This window comes from Ceratotherium simum, chromosome 5 (genome assembly GCF_057802395.1).
Source record: "Ceratotherium simum simum isolate JZ-2026a chromosome 5, ASM5780239v1, whole genome shotgun sequence".
NCBI lineage: Eukaryota > Metazoa > Chordata > Mammalia > Perissodactyla > Rhinocerotidae > Ceratotherium > Ceratotherium simum.
This window is the reverse complement of record NC_141904.1, coordinates 71,973,642-71,999,924: the sequence shown is the minus strand read 5'-3', so window position 1 is coordinate 71,999,924 and position 26,283 is coordinate 71,973,642. Positions and strand designations below refer to the sequence as shown.

Sequence of the window (26,283 nt, the reverse complement as noted above, 5' to 3'; positions counted from 1 at the left end):
TGGAAAGTGATGTCGTTTGTTTTCATGCATGTCTGAGTTATCCACTCAGTGCTGAGATGTCTGCTGTATGTTTCAGATCGACCCTAACAGCATCGCGGCCAAGGATGGGCGCATCCGAGAAGGAGACCGCATTATCCAGGTAGGTCAGCTTCTGACCTGTGGCCTTGCCCTCTGCCTATCACTAAACAACAAACTGGTTTTAATAATAGCTTGAGGGTCGACAATGCAGAAGAAGTTAAAGAACACGGATCCCTAAATCAGATGTGTAGTGAGGTGAGACAAGTTGAATGAATGAATGAAGCACAAGCTCTAGAAAATAACGCGCAACAGGGAGTGGTGAGGACTGAGACAAACTGGAGAAAGAACGCCCCCTCTAAGGAGGGCAGCTGCCCCAGCACCTTACAGAATATGAGCCAGCTCTCCTCCTTGTCTTTAATTCTCTTTGAGTCAAAGACAACACACCATTGGGCCAAATCAGGCCAACAGTTTGCAACGTGAACCAGAATAAATCTCATTTTAGATTTCTCTGCAGGATTAACTTTGGACCAAGTATTTCAAGTTTGCTCTTGTCCTGAAAATGGGAATATCTTTGGCAAATTCAGTAAAATGGATTGCAAAGTGTTTTAAATTTCATGGCTCCGTATTTAGCTGTTTTGTGGAATGGGTTCTAAGAGTAGTTTCTTTACCTTAAGCCTTGTTGCTCTTTCAAGTCAAAATGAGACACTTTGTTTCACTTTCAGCTACAGTCTTTTTTAATCTCACAGAAATTGAGATTCTTCTGTTCACTGTGTCCTACAAGGCTTAGCTTCTACCTCTTCTCATTTCTAATCCACTGTTTATTCACTATGAGTAATTTTTGTTTCTTTTTCCATTGCTTATTCTACATTTCCCCAGACTCCAACCCAAACCTCAGCTGCTCAGGGTCCCTCACCTGGTGGAGTGCCCCAAACTTTCATTCTTGAAGGGTCTGGATCCTCAGCAGTACTGCCTTGTTTGGTTGCTATAGTTTTCTATTAGCATTTTCCATTGGGCATGGAAGTACTGGGTTCCTTACATGGCCCTCCCTGCCTTCACTGTGTGACAGCAACCCCATTTCCCCTGGGGAACCACGATCGATCACCCCAACCAGGGGAGTCACCCCCTTTGCTGCCTGTTGGTTCACTGGCATAAGGAGTCAAGTGGAAGGCTGACCTTTCAGCTCAGTGGGACCATCGCTGTGTCCCCTAGAGGAATCATCTGCCCTGGGACTGAGACCTCCAGACTAGCAGAGCTCAACAGTGCCAGGACAAGCAGCAGAAATCCTGCAAGGGAGTTATCAGGTGTGAGAGTGAGAGAGCCCCTCCCACTTGACCTTCTGTCCTGCCTAGAGAAGTTCAAGTGCCAAACTGGGGACACAAAAATGCCCGTATAATTCCATTTCCTTCTCAACTTTCCTCAACTTCCATAATGTTCACATCAAACCTGTCCCTTCCTTTTTTCCCATAGTGTCTGAAAATATCGATAGTCATGCCTTCATATATTCCATTTACACTCCTGCCTGAATATCACGTCTAATTAAATTGCTTAGATGTTCCCTCTTCTCAACACTGTGATTTCTCTCGGTGCTGCCATCTGGAGTCCCAGCCACTTCTGTTGACATAGCCTCCACTTTACAGTTGTCTCGTGAACTGTACCCACGGAGGCTCTCTCGTAGACCAGTCTGAGGAAGACCTTTCCTTCTGAAAATCAGCATTCTTTTCAAGCTATATGGAAACTCCATGTGCCAGCCGTGAGTGGGTGGCATATGCAGGCCTGAAACAAACAGTATAAAGTGATTTTGCAAAATTTAATTATGCTATTTTGCACACCCCTCTACTTTTTTTTTTTTTTTTAAGATTAATGGGATAGAGGTACAGAACCGTGAAGGCTGTGGCTCTTCTCACCAGTGAAGAAAACAAGAACTTTTCCTTGCTGATTGCAAGGCCCGAACTCCAGGTGAGTTGGCTTCCTGCACGTGAAGCTGGGTCTGTATTTCTGAAATCAATAAACCTGAGTCCATGGCCCTGCAGAACACTGCCCAAGTATTGAATCTGAACTTGAAGGCACTTTGTACCCTGAAAAGGGAATGTTTTATGTTTTAACCACTTAAGGATGGTGTTGACATCCACTCTGGCATTTACACTGTAGGCCCAGCAGGTTCATTAATGCGGGGATCATAATGAAGGAAAAGAAGGAAACAGAATGGAAAACACAGCCAGGGTCATGACTATCAAGATGTTTGATTTCCCAAGGCCTGACAAATGTTCCAGCCTAGATCTGTGCAGATGTCATTCATAACTGCAGAGTGCAGGGAATGTACAGCATGATGATGATAGTCAATAATACCATATTGGCTACTGGAAATTTGCTGAGAGAGTAAATTTCAGTTGCTCTTCTCACCCAAAAAATGGTAACTTCTGAGGAGATGTGTTAATTAGCTTGATGGTAGTCATCATTTAACTATGTATATGTATATCAAATCATCATGATGTATACCTTAAACATAATACAATTTTTGTTTATAAAAAGAAAAACGAAAGAAACATTGATAAATAATGACTAACACTTAGTGACCACCTAATAAGTGAGTGCCAGGCCGCGTGAGGAGCACCTTACACACAGGTAAGCCTCCCCAGAGGTTCACAAGTTACCCAGCGAGATGCAGCCAGAGAGTGACAGAGCAGAGAGGGACTCAGGGCCAAGTAATCTGACGCAGAAACCACTGGGTCATGGTGATGTTACCAAACCAAGTGGGCTCGCCTCCTGCTGAGTTAAATAAGAATCTACACCAGTGGACGTTGTCTCACAAAGTGAAGTGTATTTGCAGCAAATAGGAGGCCATGAGGAATCATTTCCAAAGTCACGGCGTCCCCAAACAAAGGGAAGCAGGAACTTTTATTTCAGTTGGGGAATGAAGATTCAAAAGGGAGAGGCGGGTATTCGCTTGCACAGGGTTAGGAAGAGAACATGCTTCCACATAATGAGGCTTAAGCTCCTCCTGGCGAGATCTTAGTATTAAGCATAAGGCAAAGGTCATGGGCATAGCTCTTGCGGTGAGGCTTGGTCAGTTTCAGGATGGTTGGTGGTTACATCTCCTTAACATACAAAGGAAAAGAAACAACTTGGGAAAACAGTTAATTGCTTCCAAACCCACCTTTGAGTTTCTCCAGGCACCTAGTCCGTGACAGTAACTCCTTCCATGGAGGGGATCATGAACTTGTACTGGGTGGCGCTCTTGATCCACTTTAACTTGCTCTAGCCAAGTATCTGGTGGGGTAATTCTCTTTAATAATCTGGGAACAGTGCATCAAGGGTGTCTGATTCATCACAGATGGCAGCATCCTGAGCTCACAAGGAATGCAGCAATTGTCTCATCCCAGGGTCACCAAACTTTTTCTTAAAGGGCCAAACAGTAAATGTTTGGCTATGGGGGCCATATAGTCTCTGTTGCAACGGTTAGACTCTGCTGTTGTCGAGACAGGGCGTGGCTGTGTTCCAGTTAATTTTTTTTTTTTAACAAAACCACACAGTAGACCAGATTTGGCCCATGGGCTGTAGACCTCAGAAGCCCTGAATAGTCTGCTCTCTTATAGTCAAGGAAGAGAAGGGCCTAATAAAAGTAAGAGGCCTTGCCCAAGCCAAACAGCTAGTTAGCAGACCTCTGGTTTTTTGTCAGAAGGAACTCTTTCTGCATGGAAAGTGGTTTTTCTTTGAGGCCTGCTAAACTTGTGTGTGGGCAGGGCTGGGTCTACCTGACCCCTACATAGGTGGCCTGCATGACCAAAAGTAGCTAACGTGGATGAAAGAGCTTCACCCTGCAGAAATAAAATGCGGGACACTGGCGCCTTTCCCAGACGTGGTGGAGGTGGAGGTCTCTTTAATGTGAGGATGCGGTAGTCTTCTGATGTATAGCAAAACAGCGGGAAGATTGCATTTTGATGACTCCTGGAGGGAGCCCTAAAAATATTTTTCCCCAAGGTACTATCCTTTCTTAAAAACAATAAATAAAATGAAAGCAAAAGTAGTCTCTTCTGAGGCATATGTTGGCTTCTGCTTCTCCCCAGCTGGATGAGGGTTGGATGGACGATGACAGAAACGACTATCTGGACGACCTGCACATGGACATGCTAGAGGAGCAGCACCACCAGGCCATGCAGTTCACAGCCAGCGTGCTCCAGCAGGTAAGGCCCATGGCCAGCCCTCTGCCCTCCCTGCTCTGAGCTGGAGGAAATTCTGCTCCCTCCATCTCCCTTCCTGATGCTAGAGACCATCAGACACCCACCCTCCTGGAAGGCAGCGAGAAAACAAAGTGCTTTTCTCTTGGCACACTCGTGAGCTGCAAGCTGATACTCTCCCCCGCCAAGAGAGTGCTGCTTGGCTTTTAAAGTGGAGTGATAATGCCGAGGTACAGCTGACCTGATAGTTGTTTGGAAAACACATGTGCCAGCATTAATGTAGATCAGAGAAAACTGAAGTCACGTTTTCAAAAGTAAGGCAATTCCCTGTTTAACCTGAACTGCTTAGCACCTTTTTACTCCCTTCTATGCCCCCACCATTGTCAGAGTCGTCATAACCCACTGAGTACCTTATGAGCTAAAGAAGGCCTTATATGGAAGGCCCTAGATGCTTCCTGCTGCCCATGCACTGGGTCATAGAATAGCTAGAATTATTCATTCAGGTAAGGTGACTATTATCCTCATTTTACAGGTGGGAATACTGAGGATGAATGAAGCTAAGTGGCTCAACCAGGTAGTTAGCGGTAGGTCTGGCTAATTCTCTGGCCCTTGTCCTTGCCCTGATAGCGCATGTTGCTCCTCAGCCTTAGAAATGGAGAGCCTGGGGCTGCCCCGTGGCTTAGCGGTTAAGTGGGTGCGCTCCGCTGCTGGCAGCCAGGGTTCTGATCCCGGGCGCGCACCGACGCACTGCTTGTCCAGCCATGCTGAGGCGGTGTCCCACATACAGCATGGGCAACTATGACATACAACTATCTACTGGAGCTTTGGGGGACAAGTAATAAATAAAATTAAAAAAATAAATAAATGGAGAGCCTGCCCTGTCCAGAAACCTTTGTCCTACAAGGGAAGGTCACACTTGGTGGCTGCACCTTGGGCCTCCCTCACCGTGCCTGTTTGTTGTTTTCTGTTGTGCAGAAGAAGCAGGAAGAAGACGGGGGAACCACAGATACAGCCACCATCCTGTCCAACCAGCACGAGAAGGACAGTGGTGTGGGACGGACAGACGAAAGCACGCGCAACGACGAGAGCTCGGAGCAGGAGAACAACGGCGATGACGCCACCGCGTCCTCCACGCCGCTGGCCGGGCAGAGGAAGCTCACGTGCAGCCAGGACACCCTGGGCAGCGGCGACCTGCCCTTCAGCAATGAGTCCTTCGTCTCGGCCGACTGCGCCGACGCCGACTACCTGGGCATCCCCGTGGACGAGTGCGAGCGCTTCCGCGAGCTCCTGGAGCTCAAGTGCCAGGTGAAGAGCACCAGCCCCTACAGCCTGTACTACCCCAGCAGCCCCCTGGACGCCAGCAAGAGTGACCCCGAGAGCGTGGACAAGGAGCTGGAGCTGCTGAACGAGGAGCTGCACAGCATCGAGCTGGAGTGCCTGAGCATCGTGCGCGCCCACAAAATGCAGCAGCTCAAGGAGCAGTACCGCGAGTCCTGGATGCTGCACAACAGCGGCTTCCGCAACTACAACACCAGCGTCGACGTCCGCAGACGCGAGCTCTCGGACATCACCGAGCTCCCCGAGAAATCCGACAAGGACAGCTCGAGCGCCTACAACACCGGGGAGAGCTGCCGGAGCACCCCGCTCACCCTGGAAATGTCCCCCGATAACTCCTTGAGGAGAGTGGCAGAGGGCAGCAGCTGCCCAGTCAGCGAAGGGGCCGTGGGGACCTCGGAAGCTTACGGGCCGTCCGCAAAGAATCTGCTCTCCATCACGGAAGATCCCGAAGTGGGCACCCCGGACTATAGTCCTTCCCTTAAAGAGCTGGACCCCGGCCAGGCCCTGGAGAGCAAGGAGAGGAAAGCCAGCGATGGCAGCGGGAGCCCCACCCCCAGCCAGAAGCTGGGCAGCGCGTACCTGTCGCCCTTCCAGCATTCGCCCTACAAACACGCCCACATCCCGGCCCACGCCCAGCACTACCAGAGCTACATGCAGCTGATCCAGCAGAAGTCAGCCGTGGAGTACGCACAAAGCCAGATGAGCCTGGTCAGCATGTGCAAGGACCTGAACTCTGCCAGCCAGTTGGAACCGAGAATGGAGTGGAAAGTGAAGATCCGGAGCGACGGGACGCGCTACATCACCAAGAGGCCGGTGCGGGACCGCCTGCTGAGGGAGCGCGCGCTCAAGATCCGCGAGGAGCGCAGCGGCATGACCACCGACGACGACGCCGTGAGCGAGATGAAGATGGGCCGGTACTGGAGCAAGGAGGAGAGGAAGCAGCACGTGGTGAAGGCCAAGGAGCAGAGGCGGAGGCGCGAGTTCATGATGCAGAGCAGGCTGGATTGCCTGAAGGAGCAGCAGGCCGCCGAGGACAGGAAGGAGATGAACATCCTTGAACTGAGCCACAAAAAGATGATGAAGAAGAGGAATAAAAAGATATTTGATAACTGGATGACAATCCAGGAACTCTTAACCCACGGCACAAAATCACCAGACGGCACTAGAGTATACAATTCCTTCTTATCAGTGACTACTGTATAATTTTCACTGCATTATGTACATAAAAGAGAACACTACCATTGGGGTAGAAATTCCTGCCTCGTTCAATGCGGCAAGTTTCTGTATATAAGATAAATACGGTCATCACGTTTATAGCCAAAATCGGTGAACTCTTCAACTCTGGGCGTCAGAGCTCTATTTTACGTGGAGAAAACCACCCTTACCTATCTATCTTGGAAGGCAATATTAACAAACAATGCTTTTTTCAAATAGCAATTATACTTTTTTACTTGTTACCTTTTACATAAAGTGTTTAAATTTCAAAAAGATCTTTTATTAAGCATACTTTCACAGAATAATTTGTTTAACCTATATTCATATAAAAAAGTTAAACACGCTTTTTTTCCTGCCAAAAACACAAATACAACTGCCAGTATGTATTTTTAATGGAACCCTATTTTAGAATGTTACTTTGTGAATGTGTTTCATATGAGTGACCATTAATATATCATTTAGGTCAAGGCTTAACTCAAAACCACCAAACTCGGCGGTTAACAATTTAATACACATAACCAAACCAGCAGCATTTAGAATTGGGAAACATAGTTAAATATTTTTCTGGTTCAAGTTCCCAAGAGAGTGTAAAGGTTCTAACAGAAAGCAAAGTATCATGCAGCTTTATGGAAGTTGAAAGCATGTTTGCAAATATTGCAGCCCATTGGAAGAATTTGCATGTACAGGAAAGTTGTGGATGGAGACGGTTTGTGGAATTTTAAGTGCTCACTGTAGTAAACCTTTGCTTTGTAGCTTTGAAGGGACAGACTTTTACAAGCAAGTTCACAAAATCATGATTAGTTATAAACATTAAGTAAAATGAAGTTAAATTATTATTTTCTATTTGATATGTTTTGAAGTGATTCCTCATTTTGCAGTGGTGCCTATAAAATAAAAGTCTTTTGCAGTGTTTATTTTTTCCTTCATTGCTTTGGAAGAATTTGAGTCTGTCAGATCATTCGGAGCCTTCATTCTGCCTGGAACCCAAAGACAGATGTAAAACCAAGGTCTGTCAGTGAAAAATAAGGACTCAAACTTACCATATAATCCTGCATTCTGACTGACTGCCTTGCAGAAAGCCTCAACCTGGCCCAATAGCCTATAAACAAGAATAACTATGAGCAAGTTTATCAATCGGGGTGACGTTTACAATGAAATCTCTTTGGTTTACTGCAACCATTACTGCCTGCCAGTAATAACTAACAAACATCTCTGAGTGGCCAGTCCCAACTTTCCATTTCTAAGATCCATCGGCAAATCACAATATTTTCATAGAATAACAGAGGTCACCAAAGTGGGTGGGCTTCAAAACTGGTATCTTTCAGACTCCAGCAACCCCCAGGATCCTAAACAATGAGTTTGCTACAAATTGTTCCCTAATTATAGTGTTTGTTTACACCAATTTCAGCTGTAGTACCGACTGAAAAGACAAAAAATAAAGACAGGATTAGGAAGGGTGTCATTTGCCATGATGCCAGACATTTGGTTTACTCGCTGCTCTAACTGAAATTTTGATTAAAATGACCAGGTGTTTAGGCATCTCAGACATAGGTTTCTCCCACAGAACCTATTCCAACCAAAATTCCTCCTTGAGGGGCCAAAATCTTGAGACTAATTAGTGGTCACACTTGCAATAGAACAACTTACTGAAAAGAAGACACTGAAATGCTTATTCCTCACTATTAAGATGTCTGTTCATTACCTCTTCCAGAACCAGGCATTGCGAAGTTAATTACCTCTGCTACATTATTCTAATCAACCCTCCCAAGAGAAGAAGTTAATCAACCCTCCAAAGAGAAGAAGTTTTTGCACAAGGTGGACTATTAGGGCCATGGTTTTCCAATTCTCTCCAAGGTCAACTTCCAACAGCAGTGGCTCCTTGGCTCCCAAGAGAAGCTCTCCATCCCCAGTGCTCTTACCTCATACCCTGTCTTCCTAGATAACGTTTCACAAAGAACAAACAGATCAGATGAATGAATTATAAATTGCTGCAAGGCAGATATAAGTGTAGCAGTTTCTTTGGGGAAATAGCTTTCCGCCCACTGTGCGTTCTCATTAAAGGCCAGACAGATGTACATGGCCGCAAGAACCAAGAGCTCCAACCTAAACAGTCATGCGACATGGGAGTCAAGCAGAGGGTTTCTAATCAGGGCTCCCCACGTGCCTCTGGGTTTAGGGCTCAGCCTGTGCCACTTATGAAAAAGTAGAGGGAAATAAAAAGTAACACATTCAAATCCAATTCCAGATCCTTCAATTCCATCTTATGTTTTAAATCACTTTATCATATAAATACACTTGGTCATAATTTGCAATGTAATATGATGTTCCCTAAATCTCATTCAGCAAATCAACTCCTAAGAGGAATTGGAAGAGACCTTAGAAACATCACTTTATCAGTGAGCAGGAGACTCAAGGAGATGAGTGGCTTATAAAACTGGGATTTGAATTCAGAACCCAACACCTGGTCCCACAGCTCCTATCACCCCATCCACAGGGGAGAGGTAGCCATCATGTGCACAGTTAACTTAGATGCATTCAACCCTGTCCCCTCAGCCAAAAAACAAACACATTTCATCAGTGGACGCCCTGTAGTGAGCATAAGCCAGAAGACATGAATCTGTTATTTCTTCAATGAGTCTGAGCTCCCAAGAGCCTTAGAGTACAAGCATTTCTGAGCTGGTGGGCGAGTTGAAGGATTTTTCTGGGTAATGAAGACAAGACAATTACAGCTTCTGTTCTCATTGACGTGAAACCCAAGCTCCCAGGTAAAGAGAACTTGCATTGCAACCAACAGGCCTTTCTACCCCCAAACTGCTCACACTTTTTTATTTCCTTGGCCCATTTAAGAACCTGACGGAAGCTGTGGATTCTCTCCACAGAAAAATGTACATATAATAACACAAAAAATGGCATATAATTTTAGAGGCTTTTCATGCCCCCCAAATCCATTCATGGACCTCCTCTAAAGGTGCAAAAACCCCAAGTTTAGACCAACTGAATATGACAACTCTATGGATTTACTTTTCAAACTATTTTTTTAGTTGCATCTTATAGCACTATTTGATTTGAATGCCCATTTTTAGTATCAAGGAATACATTTCTTTTCCCCTTAGAACTATATTGTTTAAGGCAAGTAAAATTCAACACACCCCTAGTACCTACACTCTTCCAGGCATTGTGTTAATAGTTGTTTTTCTCATAGCTAAATAAATTTCAGAACAAGCACAGATTCCCAGTTCTCCATAGCACCCACTCTACTGGCCAGATGACTCAAGTTTAAACTATTTCTAGAATCCAAAGGGAAAGAAATGAAAATTTATTGATCATCCAGTGTTACATTGTCCAGTACAGTAGCCACTAGCCATATCTGCCTATTAAACACTTAAAATATGGTTAGTCTAAATTGAAATGTTCTGAGAAAATGGATTGCAAAGACTTAGTACTAAAAAAAAAACTTTTAATAATTTTTATGCATGTTGAAAGGATATTTTGTGTATGTTGGGTTAAATAATTATAATTAATTTCATCTTTTTACTTTTTAATGGGGCTACTAGAAAAAATTTAATTATGTGTGTGGCTCACATTATATTTCCATTGGATAGCACCAATACAGAGATTATCAGGCATGTATGTGCAAAACATTTGACCTCATAATCTCACCAAATCTGTGGGGCAGTTCTGCGAGGTCGATGGCCGTATCAACAATTAAGAACCTTGCCAGGGGGCTGGCCCGGTGGCACAAGCAGTTAAGTGCGCGCGCTCCGCTGCGGCGGCCCGGGGTTCACCGGTTCGGGTCCCGGGCGCGCACCGACGCAATGCTTGGCAAGCCATGCTGTGGTGGCGTCCCATATAAGTGGAGGAACATGGGCACGGATGTTAGCCCAGGGCCAGTCTTCCTCAGCAAACAGAGGAGGATTGGCAGATGTTAGCACAGGGCTGATCTCCTCACAAAAAAAAAAAAAAAACCTTGCCAGGATGATGCAGAGATGTGATTTGAATTTGCATCCACCTGATGCCAAACCCTTTCTCTTTCACCACTGTGCCGCCGTCTACTTCTCAAGAAGTAACTCGAAGGCTGTTCAGGTTACGTTACTATTTGTAACATAGTCACGATTACAATAAAAGAAATTGCTTCAAAGTGATAGGCAAAAATCACTCAGTTCCCTTTGAGTTTTAAATTACAAAGTATTCCAACTCTCCTAGCAAGAACATATGACAATGCATAAAAATATAGGAATTCTGGGCACAAATTAAGCTTTTCTCTTTTAAGTGAAAACAGGCATTCCCAAATAGCAAGATTCACAAATGTGATGAGGTTGGACTATACACTGCCTAGAGAATACTAGTTGGAGAACTAACTAGGATTATAAACTGAAGTATGAAAGTTAGTTAACCAAATAATTATCTACTTGTAGCCTTAGAAGTAGGTTACACGTTACTTGTCAGCAAAATTGCCCAAAACCAAGGAAGCAAACACAATTCTGCCATAAGCAACCACAACTCCCACTTTTATTTCCGTTCCCGATTGTTTCAAGCACTTAGGACTTCTGCGGAGCATCAACTAATTAAAAAGAAATCACTAAAACTGAGGTAAGCTGCAAGAATTCTCATGGCAAACGCTGTAGTCTTCAGTTTTGATTAAATATGAATTCCTTGGGCCGGCCCAGTGGCATAGTGGTTAAGTGTGTGCGCTCTGTTGCTGGCGGCCTGGGGTTCGGATCCCAGGCGAGCACCGATGCACCACTTGTCAGGCCATGCTGTGGTGGCATCCCATATAAAGTAGAGGAAGATGGGCATGGATGTTAGCCCAGGGCCAGTCTTCCTTAGCAAAAACAGGAGGATTGGCATGGATGTTAGCTCAGGGCTGATCTTCCTCACACACAAAAAAGTGAATTTTCCCCTAAAGCAGTTATAAAACAGAATGTGGTTCTTTGGGTTTCATTCAGATCGGTTTTTCTGCTTAAATGATCCATTTTTCTTTAGCTTCCAGTTTCAACTAATCCTGAGAGGGCACGGTCCAGGGGGGCACCTGATTTGCCTATAACGTGGTTTTGCCTTTCAGTGGCAGAACACTGACCTCAGTGCACTCAGCATCTTTTTAAAATGAAAAATGGGGAATTAACGATCCTTACTTCAATGGGGCTATTGCAAAGTTAAACTTGCTTACCAATTTAATGACTCTTGCCAAAATCCTCAAAAGCCAAATGAAACTCCCTAGATCTTAGAGTCTCTCAAAAATATATTAAGTTGAATTGTGCGTTTAGTCCTCCTCCTTAGCTGCCACCCCAGACATTATAGGTTTGGTTTAGCAGTTTCAGCATGTTTTTTTTGCCCACTCAGTTTAGGGCCATAATGAGTTCCCATGGAGCTTACAGTCTAGTGGGAAAGAAAATAATAATCCAGTCATCACACAAATACTTTAAAAATGTCAAGAAGGTTAGAGTAGGGGGCAGACAAGAGAGCTAGTACCACAGATTTCAAGGAGAGTCTCCCAAACAAGTTATGGTTGAGCTGAGAGCCAACAGATGAATGTGAGATAACTAGGCAAAGACAGTGGTTATATTCTAGGCGGAGGAAACAGCGTATGCCAAAGGCCCTGAGGTGGGAGAGACATGGCTTATTTGAAAAAAAGAGCCAATGTAGCTTGAGCTCAGAAAGCAATGGAGAAGAGAATGGCGTGTGATAAGACTGAGGAGGTAGGAAGGAGCCAAGCTGTTTACTTGACCATAAATATCCACTCTATATGGCCAACATTTATGAGCACCTAACGTGCCAGAAACTACGCTAAATGTTTTACATGTGCTAATTTGCTTAACCATAAATAGCCTATGAGATGGTTGAGATTAGTATGCAGAAGAGAAAACAGAGACTTAGGGTAGCAACTCGTTCAAAGTGACAAGAGCCGGTACATGGCTGAGAAAAGTGAAACCAGTTCTTTCTAATCATACTTTATCACTGAGCTGGGCGGTAGTGTCTCCATGACAGGGGGCTTGTAAATTTTCACTCTGGGAGAGGCTCATATTTCAGCAGATACCTAATGCCTGTGTCTTAGCTCCAGCCACCATAACAAAACACTATAGCCTGGGTGGCTTAAACAACAGAAATTTATTTCTCACAGTTCTGGCAGCTGGAAGTCTAAGATCAAGGTGACAGCACAGTCAGGTTCTGGGGACAACTCTCTCTTCAGCTTATACACGGCCATCTTCTCGCTGTGTCCTCTTTCTCTTCTTCTAAGGACACTAATCCCATCACGGAGGTCCCATCATCAAGACTTCATCTAAATCTAATCATCTCCCAAAGACCCAGCCTCCAAATACCATCACACTGGGGTTTAGGGCTTCAGCATATGAATTTGGGGGGCACACAAACATTTAGTCTGTAAGAGTCTGGATAAACTATGTTGATCATTTTGTGCTCTGCCTTTTTCCAGCTCAGGGATAAATCTGTTTATAACCATGTTGCTTCCCATTTCTACGCCACTGCAGATGATAAACTTAACGAGCTTAGTCAATTTTTTTCTGCAGAGTCAACCAAATTGACCACTTGTTAGAGCACATTTCCCTATCCAGGGCTCCATCAGCCAACAGCCATCATGAACACACAGACCAGGAGCTTAGAGAGAGTTGAGTTGCCTCCTCCCTTCCTTACCAGCTAAAGCCTACAGTTCTTACCACCCCCCAAAGGAGCAGCTCATCTGATGAAATGGTCCCATCAAATGCATAATGAAGAAGGCAATTTAAGCAATTTCAGGGCCACACAGCTTCCTTGATTAGCCAGCCCTCTGAAACACCTCTCCTGAGTTGGGCCTGCTGTGTGAACCAACGCGAGTGATTCCGTATCAAAAAGGGGGGTTGTCCAACCCCCGCTGCTACCCAATCAGCTCCTCCTTCCATAAATGATCTCCAAAGGGTCGTGGGCAGAGGCCACAAGGTTCCGAAGGCATGACGCATCCAACTCCATCAGGAAGTTTCTCAGTGCCGATGAACTGGAAGCACAGAGGAGCTAAATAAATCCTAGTTAGTTATAATTGAGGCTTTCCCATTTTCTGAGAAGCAGGGAAAAGACATTTTATTTAAGACACAGAAGGTGGGCTTCGCAAATGCCTACCATTTACCCAGAATGGACAAACAAAACCTGCCCGTTAGGTTTTAGGGCAGTCTTAAGGATAAAGGGTGTTGGGTTCTGATGGAAACATGAGTTTCTAAGACCTACCTTCAGTGTGACCTGGACCTTGTTGTCAGCATTTGTGGACTCTGTTCCCTTAAGAACATGGGCATACCTGCTCTCTGGACTCCAAGTCAGCAATGTTTTAAGTGGTACTTTTTGGGCACAACTTATATTTGACCAATTTTTTTTTATTGAGGTATAATTGACATACATTATATTAGTGTCAAGAGTACAACGTAATGATTTGATATTTGTATATATTGCAGAATGATCACTACAATAAGTCTAGTTAACATCCATGACCATACATAGTTACAAAATTTTTTTTCCTTGTGATGAGAACTTTTAAGATTTACTCTCTTAGCAACTTTCAAATATGCAATATAGTATTATTAACTATAGTCACCATGCTGTACATTACATCCCCATAATTTCTTTATTTTATAATTGGAAGTTTGTACCTTTTAACTCCCTTCACCCATTTCACCCAACCCACACTCCCCACCTCTGGCAACCACCACCTGTTCTCTCTATCTATAAGCTTGGTTTCTTTGATTTTTCTTTTTTTTTTAGATTCCACATATAAGGGAGATCATATAGTATTTGTCTTTGTCTCTCTGACTTATTTCACTTAGCATAACTCCCTCAAGTTCCATCCATGTTGTCACAAATGGCAAGATTGCATTCTTTTTTATGGCTGAATAATATTCTTGTTTGTGTGTGTGCACCACATTTTCTTTATTCACTCATCCATCAATGGACACTTAGGTTGTTTCCATGACTTGGCTATTGTAAAAAATGCTGCAGTGAACATAGGGTTGCATATATCTTTTTGAGTTAGTGTTTTTATTTTCTTTGGATAAATATCCAGAAGTGGAATTGCTGGATCATATGGTAGTTCTATTTTTAAGTTTTTGAGGAACCTCCATACTCTTTTCCATAGTGGCTGCACCAATTTACCTTCTCACCAACAGTGCACAAAGGTTCCCTTTTCTCCACATCCTCACCAGCACTTATTTCTTGTCTTTTTGATAACAGCCATTCTAACGGGTGTGAGGTGACTGTGGTTTTGATTTGCATTTCCCTGATGATTAGTGATGCTGAGCATCCTTCCATGTGCCTGTCAGCTTTCCATATGTCTTCTTTGGAAAAATGTCTATTCAGATCCTCTGCCCATTTTTTAATTGGATTGTTTTTTGCTACTGAGTTGTATGAGTTCTTTATATATTTTGGATATTAATCCCTTATCAGATATATGATTTGCAAATATTTTCTCCCATTCAGTAGGTTGCCTTTTCATTTTGTTGATGATTTCCTCACTCTGCGGAGGCTTTTTAGTTTGATGTAGTCCCACTTGTTGACTTTTGCTTTTGTTACCTGTGCTTTTGGCATCAAATCCCAAATATCATTGCTAAAACCAGTGTCAAGGAGCTTACCGCCTATGTTTTATTCTACGAATTTTATGGTTTCAGGTCTTACATTCAAGTCTTTCACTCATTGTGAGTTAATTTTTGTGGATGATGTGAAACAGTGGTCCAGTTTAATTCTTTTGCATCTGGCTGTCCAGTTTTCCCAACATCATTTATTTAAGAGACTGTCCTTTCCCCATTGTATATTCTTGGCTCCTTTGTCGTAAATTAATTGACCATATATGCACAGGTTTATTTCTGGGCACTCTATTCTGTTTAATTGATCTGTGTGTCTGTTTTTATGCCAATACCAAACTGTTTTGATTACTATAGCTTTGTAAGATAGTTTGAAATCGTGGAGCATGATGCCTCCAGCTTTGTTCTTCTTTCTCAAGATTGCTTTGGTTATTAGGAGTCTTTTGTGGTTCCACACAAATTTTAGGATTTTTTGTTCTATTTCTGTGAATATGCCATTGGAATTTTGATAGGGATTGCAATAAATAAATAAATTTGGGTAGTTTGGATATTTTGACAATATTAATTCTTCCAATCCATGGAAATGTCTTTCCATTTATTTGTGTTTTCTTCAATTTCATTCACCAATGTCTTATAGTTTTCAGAGTACAGGTCTTTCACCTCTTTGGTTAAATTTATTCCTAGAAATGTTATTGTTTTTGATGCAATTGTAAATGAGATTGTTTTCTTAATTTATCTTTGTGATAGTTCATCATTTGTGTATAGAAACACAACAGATTTCTGTATATTAATTTTGTATCCTGCAACTTTACTGAATTATTAGTTGTAACAGGTTTTTTTGGTGGAGTCTTGCGAGTTTCTATATATAATATGTCTTCTGCAAACAGTGACAGTTTTATTTCTTCTTTTCCAATTTCGATGCCTTTTTTTTTTCTTGCCTAATTACTCTGGCTAGGACTTCCAAAACTATGTTGAATAAAAGTGGCAAGAGTGGGCATCCTTGTCATTTTCCCCATCTTAGAGGAAAAGCTTTCAGCTTTCACTGCTGAGTATGATATTAGTTGTGGGCTTGTCATATATGGTCTCTATCATGTTGAGGTATGTTCCCTCTATACCCACTTTGTTGAGAGTTTTTATCATAAATGGATGTTGAATTTTGTCAAATGATTTTGCTGCATCTATTGAGATGATCATATGATTTTTATCCTTCGTTTTGTTAAAGCGGTGTCTCACATTGATTGATTTGTGTATGTCAAACCATCCTTGCATCCCTGGAATAAATCCCACTTCATCGTGGTGTATGATCCTTTTAATGTATTTTTGACTTTGGTTTACTAATATTTTGTTGAGGATTTTTGCATCTATGTTCATCAGGGATATTGGCCTATAATTTTCTTTTCTTCTTGTGCCCTTGTCTGGTTTTGGTATCAGAGTAAGGCTGGCCTCCTAAAATGATTTTGGAAGCATTCCCTCTTCTAATTTTTTGGAAAAGTTTGAGAAGGATTGGTATTAATTCTCCTTTGAATGTTTGGTAGAATTCACCAGTGAAGCTGTCTGGTCCTGGACTTTTGTTTGTTGGGAGGTTTTTAATTATTGATTCAACCTCCTTACTAGTTGTTGGTCTGTGTAGATTTTCTGTTTTTTCATGATTCAGTCTTGGAAGGTTGTATGTTTCTAGGAATTTATCCATTTCTTCTAGGTTGTCCAATTCATTGGTGTATAATTGTTTGTAGTAGTCTCTTATAATCCTTCGTATTTCTGTGGTATCAGTTGTAATGTCTCCTCTTTCATTTCTGATTTATTTGAGTCCTCTCTCTCTTTTTTTCTTGGTGAGTCTAGCTAAAGGTTTGTCAATTTTGTTTATCTTTGCAAAGAACCAGCTCTTGGTTTCATTGATCTTTTTTCTATTATCTTTTTAGTCTCTATTTCATTTATTCCCCTTAGATTTCTATTATTTCCTTCCTTCTACTAACTTTCGGCTTTGTTCTTCTTTTTCCAGTTCCTTGAGGTGTAAAGTTAGGTTGTTTGAGATTTTTCTTGTTTCTTGAGGTAGGCATTTATCGCTATGAACTTCCCTCCTAGAACTATTTTTGAAGCACCCCATAAGATTTGGTATGTTGTATTTCCATTTTCATTTGACTCAAGGTATTTTTTGACTTTGCTTTTGATTTCTGCATTGATCCATTGGTTGTTCAGTAGGATGTTGTTTAATCTCCACACATTTGTGAATTTTCCAGTTTCCTTCTTGTACACTCATGCACTGCATAACGACATTTTTGTCAATGTACTGCATATATGATGGTGGTCTCATGAGATTAGTACCATATAGCCTAGGTATGTAGTAGGCTATACCATCTAGGTTTGTGTAAGTATATTCTATGACGTTCTCACAATGAGGAATGCATTTCTCAGAACGTATCCTGTCATTAAGCGACGCATGACTGCGATTGATTTCTAGTTTAATACCATTGTGGTAGGAAAAGAAGCTTGATATGATTTCAATTTGCTTAAATTAGTTAAGACTTGTTTTGTGGCCTAACATATGATCTGTTCTGGATAATGTTCCATGTGCACTTGAGAAGAATGTGTCTTCTCTTGCTTTTGGATGAAATGTTCTGTATATATCTGTTAAGTCCATCTGGTCTAACATGTCATTTAAGGCCAATGTTTCCTTATTGATTTTCTGAAATGATCTATCCATTGATGTAAGTGGGGTATTCAAGTCCCCTACTATTACTGTATTGCTGTCTATTTTTCCTTTTAGTTCTGTTAATATTTGCTTTATATGTTTAGGTGCTCCTATGTTAGGTGCATAAATATTTACAAATGTTATATCCTCTTGTTGGATTGACTCCTTTATTGTTATCTAATGCCCTTCTTTGTCTCGTATTACTGTCTTTGATTTAAAGTTTATTTTGTTTGATATAAGTATAGCTACCCCAGCTTTCTTTTAGTTTCCATTTTCATGGAATATCTTTTTCCATCACTTTCAGTCTGTGTATGTCCTTACATCTGAAGTGAGTCTCTTGTAGGCAGCATATAGATGGGTCTTGGTTTTTTTTAATCTGTTCAGCCACTCTATGTCTTTTGTTTGGAGAATTTAGTCCATTTACATTTAAAGTAATTATTGTACTTATTGCCATTTTGTAAATTTTTTTCTGGCTGTTTTGTAGTTCCTCTGGTCCTTTCTTCTTGCTCTCTTCCTTGTGTTTTGATGATTTTCTTTAGTGATATGCTTAGATTCCTTTTTCATTACCTTTTATGTATCTACTACAGGTTTTTGTTTTGTGGTTACCATGAGGCTTACATATAACAACTTATAACAGTCTATTTTAAGTTGATAACAACTTAAGTTTGAGCGTATTCTAAAGCTCCACATTTTTACTCTCCCCCCCCATATTTTATGTTTTTGATGTCACATTTTACATCTTATTACCTGTGTATCCCTTAACTAATTATGGTAGTTACAGTTATTTTTACTACTTTTGTCTTTTAACCTTCATACTATCTTTGTAAATGATTAATACTACCTATACTATGTATTTACCTTTACCAGTGAGATTTATACTTTCATATGTTTTCTTGTTATTAGTTAGTACCCTTACTTTTCAGCGTAAAAAAGTCCCTTTAACATTTCTTGTAAGGCTGGTTTAGTGGTGATGAATTCCTTTATTTTTTTGCTTGTCTGGAAAAACTCTTTATCTGTCCTTCCATTCTGTATGATAACTTTGCTGCATAGAGTGTTATTCTTGGTTGGAAATTTTTTTCTTTTAGCATTTTTAACATATCATGCCACTCCCTCTGGTCTGCAGTTTCTGTTAAAAAATCTGCTGATAGTCTTATGGAGATTCCCTTGTATATAATAAGTTGTTTTTCTCTTGCTGTTTTTAAGATTCTCTCCTTGTCTGTAACTTTTGATATTTTAATTATGTGTCTTGGCATGGGTCTCTTTGGGTTCATCTTATTTGGAACTCTCTGGGCTTCCTGGATCTGGATATCTGTTTCTTTTTCCAGGTTAGGGAAGTTTTCAGCCATTATTTCTTCAAATAAGTTTTCTGCACCTTTCTCTCTCTCTTCTCCTTCTGGGAGCCCTGAAATGTGAATATTAGTTTGCTTGATGTTGTCCCATACATCCCTTAAGCTGTCTTCATTTTTTTTATTCTTTTTTTTTTTTTTGCTGCTCTTATTAGGTGATAGCCTCTGCCCTGTCTTCAAGTTCACTGATCTTTTCTTCTGTTTCATCTAGTCTTCTGTGAACCCCTTTAGTGTATTTTTCAGTTCAGTTATTGTATTCTTCAGCTCTGTGACTTCTGTTTGGAACTTTCTTATATTTTCTGTCTCTTTGTTGAAGTTTCCACTGTGTTCATCCATTCTTCTGTTGAGTTCAGTAAGCATCTTTATGACCATAACTTTGAAGTCTTTATCAGGTAAATTACTTATCTCTGTTTCATTAAGGTTTTTTCCTGAGGTTTTATCTTTTTTATTTTTTTGGAACATATTCCTCTGTTTCTTCATTTTGCTTGACTCTCTGTGTTGGTTTTTATGCATTAGATGAAACAACCACTCTCTCAGTCTTGAAGGGCTGGCCTTGTGTAGGAGATAAATCTTATTGTTCAACCCTGCCCTAGCTCTTGGTTTGTCTCTCAAACTTTTGTGGTTGTCCAAGCAGTCTATGTTATTTTTAATAGCTCCCAGTAGTTGAGGGTGTGCCAAGACCAGTCAGTGTCCCAAAGGGGAGGATCTCAGTCAGTACCTAGATTCAGACTGATTAGAAGTCAGACCCTCAGGTAGCAGATTTTAAAGAATGCAAATATATACAGTCCTACAGGACCACAGGCATAAGTCCTGCTGGCCCCCAGAGCCAGGCGATCTGGAGGTGTGCCCTGGTCAGCAATCACAAAAATTGGGTCTCCAGGTGAGTGTATAAGCTCCTTTCTGGAGACACTGGTGAGCTGTAACTAGGCAGAGAGAGAGCATAAAGATGACGTCCCTGGCCTACGACACCTGAGAGCACCTCCATAGACTCTAGATGTGTGCCAAACCTGAAGCCTGCCCCTAAGGTGGAAGCTACAGGACTGGGCCTCTTTACACAGAAGGGCAGGGTATGTTGTAGTTTGCTGTCTGTGCAGTGCCCTGGGGGTGGCAGCCTGCCAAGAACTGAATCATTGATTGTTACAGTCCCATGGGACCCAGGAACACAAGCACTCCTGGTCTCCAGAGCCAGGCAATCAAGGACTATCCCTTGGGTGGCAGCCACAAAAACTGGGGTAGCAGACATGTGTAGATGCTCCCATCTGGAAGATACTAGCGCTCTGGAGTGCAGCAGAGGGAGAATGCAAAGATGGCACCCATTGGCTAGAGTGAGCAGAGACAGAGTGCAAAGATGGCACTTTCTGAAAAAAGAAAAAAAAAAGAAGAAAAAGAAAAGAAAAACAAAGAAAAGAAATAAAAACCAAAAAAAGGATGAGCCTGCTGGCTTTAGCAAGGCAGAGAGAGGACAGGAAGATGGCACCCACCAGCCTCCATCCCCGGAGAGTATCCCATCAGGCCCCTGCCCCTCAGACCAACACTTTAAAATTAGCAAATGAATCTCACATAAAGTCTGAGCGCTTTTCAAAGGGCTGCTCCTGTGATGGGCCCTGCGGCAGGTGGATCTGGGCACTAGTCCTTTAAGAGCCATTTCTCAGTTCACCACAGCCTGCAGGTCTTCTGGGCACAAGCCCCATTGGTCTTCAAAGCCAGATGTTTTAGGGGCTCATCTCTCAGGTGCCAGTCTTAAAAGTTGGGCTTCCTGATATAGCATATGAACCCTTTGCTCCTCAGGAAGAAGCTCCAGGTTTTGAGTTTTCTCCTGATTGAGGTTTGCCACACCAGGGGTGGCGTTTACGGTAAGACTGTCTCAGCCTTTCCTACCCACTTCAGTGTGGTTTCCCTCTCATTTGCCTGATGTGAAGGGGTCACTCTGCCCATTTTTAGTTTTTTTCGGAGGAAATTGTTCCATATACAGCTGTAGATTTGGTGTGTCCCTGGGAGGAGGTGAGTTCAGGATCCTCCTACATTGCCATCTTGCACTGGAACCCTGACCAATTTTTAAATCATCTGGCTCTTTTTGACCCAGCCTTTTCAGGAATGCGTCTTGTTTTTATTTGCTATTCCATTAACCTTCCTGCTTTACCCTCCTCCTTATCAGGGTCACTTCTTTAATACCTACCTAAAGTGTCATGATCTTATTTCCCTTATGAACAAGTACAATTTATAAATGAGGCTTGGAAAGTATTTCTTCATTTAGCATCAAGCATAATTCCCAAAGAAGTACATACGTTGGCATATAGTTTTGCATTTAGAAACAAGGACAAATATTGAATGTGTTTATTAAAACCTACAAGAGCTCAGTGAAGATCTTGCCACATGGTGAACCAGGACACATGCCTTTCAAAGAAATACTTTGGGAGATGTCAGGAGCCAGGGCTTTGGAGCAATCAGCCAGTAATTCATATTATACCAAAATGCTTTGTGTTATTTATTTTTGACACAGAGACTCCTTTAAACCTCCAGAGAAAGCTACAGGGAATGTAAAATATTTTGCATATAATTCAGGGGATTCACGGAACCAGTGTACTGCCTTAAGCAAACACATGATAAATGTTGACTTGATCTCCTAGTCCAAAAAAATCTCATGCCATCTTCATGACCTTGGATTTGGCAATGGATCCCTAGATATGATACCAAAAGCATGAGCAACAAAAGAAAAAATAGATAAATTGCATTTCATAAAAATTAAAAACTTTGTGCACCAAAACACATTATTAAGACAGTGAAAAGACAACGTACAGAATGGGAGAAAATACTTGCAAACATATATCTGTTAAGGGTTTAATATCTAGAATATATAAAGAACTCCAGTCATAATGGAGTAGGGGCCCACTCAATCCAACTCAACAACAACAAAAGATAACTCAATTAAAAAATGGACAGGGCCGGCCCCGTGGCTTAGCGGTTAAGTGCGCGCGCTCTGCTGCTGGCGGCCCGGGTTCGGATCCCGGGATCGCACGGACGCACCGCTTCTCCGGCCATGCTGAGGCCGTGTCCCACACACAGCAACTAGAAGGATGTGCAGCCATGACATACAACTATCTACTGGGGCGTTGGGGGAAAAATAAATAAATAAAATCTTTAAAAAAAAAAAAAAAAAATGGACAAAGTGGGCCAGCTCAGTGGCGTAGCCGTTAAGTTCATGTATTCCGCTTCGGGGGCCTGGGGTTTGCCAATTCAGATCCTGGGCGCAGACCTACTCACTGCTCGTCAAGCCATGCTGAGGCAGCGTCCTATATAGAAGAGCTACAACTCTACAACTATGATACGTAACTATGTACTGGGGCTTTGGGAGGAAAAAAGAAAAAAAAAAAGAGGAAGATTGGCAACAGATGTTAGCACACAACCAATCTTCCTCAAAAAAAAAAATGGACAGAGGACTTCAATGGACATTTCTCCAAAGAAAATATACAGATGGCCAATAAGCACGTGAAAAGACGCTCAACATCACTAATCATTAGGGAAACGCAAATCAATGAGAAATTATCTCACATCCACTAGGATGGCTACTATCAAAAGACAAACAGAAAATAATAAGTGTTGGTGAGGAGTGGAGAAATTGGAACCCTTGTACACTGCTGGTGGGAATGTAAAAATGATGCAGCCACCCTGGAAAACAGTTTGGTGGTTCCTGAAGAAATTAAACACAGAACTGCCATATGATCTAGCAATTGAACTTCTGGGTATATACCCAAAAGAATTGAGAGCAGGGACTGAACAGATATTTGTAAACTAATGATCATAGCAGCATTATTCACAAACAGCAATCAGCAAAAAGGTGGAAACAACCCAAATGTCTATCAAGGGATGAATACAGAAAAATGTGGTATATCCATAAAATGGAATATTATTCAGCTATAAAAAGTAAATGAAGTTATGATATATGTCACAACACGGATGAAACTCAAAAACATGATGCTAAGTAAAATCAGCCAGACATAATGGGACAAATAGTACATCATTCCAGTTATGTGAAATATCTAGAATAGGCAAATTCATAGACAGAAAGTAAACAAAAATGGTTACCAGGGGCCCGAGGAGAGGGATGCAGAGTTATTGCTTAATGGGCACAGAGCTTCTGTCTAAGGTGATGCACAAGTTTTGGAAACAGACAGTGGGTGATGGTTGCACAACATTGTGAATATACTTAATGCACTGAATTGTGTACTTCAAAATGGTTAAAATGGCAAATTTTATGTTTTATATACATATAGTCACAATTGGAAAAAAACTTACGTCTTCTAACTCTCAAACCAAATTCCCTTTGGCTTCTTGGGAGCATAGATTGTTGCAAGCATTTTTGAGAGCTACAAACTCCCTCTCATTCAGAAAATGAACATATGTGCCACTTTTTATTTGCAATCCCAGGGATCACGTTTTTCACAAAAGCCCTCCCAGACACCAGGGTTGGATCTGATCTGAGGTAGAATGGATTCAAGGCAAAATGAGGCTGGTGTCCCTTCATTTGGACATTATTAATTTGGATGCCCAGGAAATAAATTGTACCTATGTCTCCTGGCCTAGGGACTTCTCAGGGCATGAGTCAAGCCCACCTTGGTGCTATAGATTGAATATTTGTGTCCCCCCAAAATTCATATGTTGAAACCTAACCCCACGGTGATGGTTTTAGGAGGTGGGGACTCTAGGAGGTAATTAGCTCATGAGGACAGAGCCCTCATGAATATGATTAGTGCTTTTATTAAAGAGGCCCCAGAGAGATCCCGCCCACTTCCGCCATGTGAGGACACAACAAGAAGGCCACTGTCTGTAAACCAGAAGGGGGCCCTCACCAGAACTTGACCATGCTGGCACCCTGATCGTGGACTTCCAGCCTCCAGAACTGTGAGAAATAAATTTCTGCTGTTTATGAGCCACCCAGTCTATAGTATTTTGTTATAGCAGCCAGAATAGACTAAGATGTTTGGTATCTCTTGGAGGAATCATCAATTGCAAATGGTGCCAAATAATACCAAAACATTTTTGAGAAAACTCCTTAAGATGCCCAGATGTGAGTTATGATGACACTTTGGGCACTCCTGTAACTGGCAGGGGACAAGGGTCTGTCTCCAGGTATGAAATACAGCTGATTGGCTTGCCTCTTCTTTCCCTCATGGTAAGGTTTCACAGCACAGAGTTCTCCATGTCAACTCTAACGTAAAAACCCTAGGCGTGAAGATAGCTCTAATAAGAGTGATCTCACTGACCCAATTCTGGGAAATCTTTTTAAACAATTGCGTAGAAGCTTAAATGTCACAGGGTGTCTGATTGTCCTCCCTCCACCCCCATCCCATACATGTGGACACCCACCATGACACAGTCAGCCTCTCTCTCTTTTACTCACTCACCTGCTCTATAATCTTACACCTTTGTGACATAAAGCATTGTTTGCAGTGCAGTCATCTGACTGAATGCATGAGGTTTTCAATGGTGATGAGAAGCTAACCCCAGTTCTGCCTATCTCTCCTGCCAAGATTTCTCATGGAAAATGGAAGTGGCTGAATTAAGAAGGGTTATACGCAAGGAGGAATAGTGAAGAGAGGTTTTTCCTTGCTGCCTGCCAGCCTTCCCCTCTTCAAGCATCCACGGAGCGCCTACCATGTGCTGGTCACTCTGCTAGGCACCAGGGACACGCTGGAGACAAGGCAGAGATGATCCCCCCTCAAAGAGTACTCATTCTGGTGGCAGAGGCAGAAAAAGAAACACAAATAAACAAAGAAAGAAAAAGACTTGCAAATCACGATAAGGAAACAAGCACGGGTCTGAGAGGAGCATTACCCGCTAGAGTGGTGGTTCCCAAAGTGGGGTCCCTGGACCAGCAGCACCAGCATCACCTGGGATATTATTGGAAATGCAAATTCTCAGACCCCACCCCAGACCTCAGGGATCAAGTGATCAGTTTTACCAAGCCCTCTAGATGACTTGGATGCATGCTAAAGTTTGAGAAACACTGCAAATAAGCAGAAATGTAGACTTTTTTCTTTTTTTTACTCCCAATCCTTAGACTAGTTTCTGGACATAGTAGGCATTTTATAAAATATGTTAAATAAATGAATGAAAAATTACAGTAGCATATCGTACTTTAAGTTGGGTTATCTGAGAAGACATCTCTAAATATTTAAGCTGAGATCTAAGGTTTGAGAAAAAGCTAGCCATGCAGAGAGTGTGTGCAAGAATGTTCCAAACTGACTATAATAGCAAGTGCAAAAGCCCTGGGGTAGGAAAATTTTCTTTTTTTTTTTTTTTTTTTTTAATTTTATTTATTTATTTATTTTCCCCCCAAAGCCCCAGTAGATAGTTGTATGTCATAGTTGCACATCCTTCTAGTTGCTGTATGTGGGACGTGGCCTCAGCATGGCCGGAGAAGCGGTGCGTCGGTGCGCGCCCGGGATCTGAACCCGGGCCGCCAGCAGCGGAGCGCGCGCACTTAACCGCTAAGCCACGGGGCCTGCCCCTGGGGTAGGAAAATTTTCTTTGGAACCAGACTGCCTGAAAAGCCACGCTTTGCACTTTGGTGTCCCATCTCTGACTCTGGCATCCAGAGTCTTACCTCCCCAAGGAACACGAGGCTAGGTCCCCTCTTAGCTTAACTAGGGGGTGAGAAACCTGTGCCCTCTGTGAGCACGACTGCCTTTCTTGTTTGGCTGTACATGTAGAACCACCAAGCAGGGCCACACTGTAGCCGAGGCCATCATTTACAGAGCCTGGCTTATTCTCCCGTCACAATGAACTCTCAGTGACCTTGGACAAACAGCCTCCCAGGTGTCACCCAGTAAGCCAGGCTGGAGAACCTGGGTAACGTAGGGACTCATTTTCAACAGTGTATTCTGAAGCTAGTTCAACCCTCATCATTTTAACATACTAAACAAAGAATGCTCCAAGACAAATTCAAGACA

At 42.3% G+C, this 26,283-nt stretch overlaps 1 protein-coding gene and 1 long non-coding RNA gene across 2 annotated transcripts in view; one reads left to right on the top strand and one right to left on the bottom strand.

Annotated features, from left to right (window-relative positions):
- The window catches only part of PDZRN3 (PDZ domain containing ring finger 3), a 235,348-nt gene extending 227,690 nt beyond the window's left edge, over positions 1–7,658 (top strand). The window contains 5 exon segments of the mRNA XM_087431351.1: positions 77–139; positions 1,875–1,903; positions 1,905–1,974; positions 4,083–4,199; positions 5,169–7,658. Coding sequence (XP_087287477.1) covers positions 77–139; positions 1,875–1,903; positions 1,905–1,974; positions 4,083–4,199; positions 5,169–6,734 — 1,845 coding nt within the window. The 3' untranslated portion in view covers positions 6,735–7,658.
- Positions 1–26,283, bottom strand: part of LOC147917076 (uncharacterized) — a 323,483-nt gene that overhangs the window by 77,335 nt on the left and 219,865 nt on the right. The window lies entirely within an intron of this gene.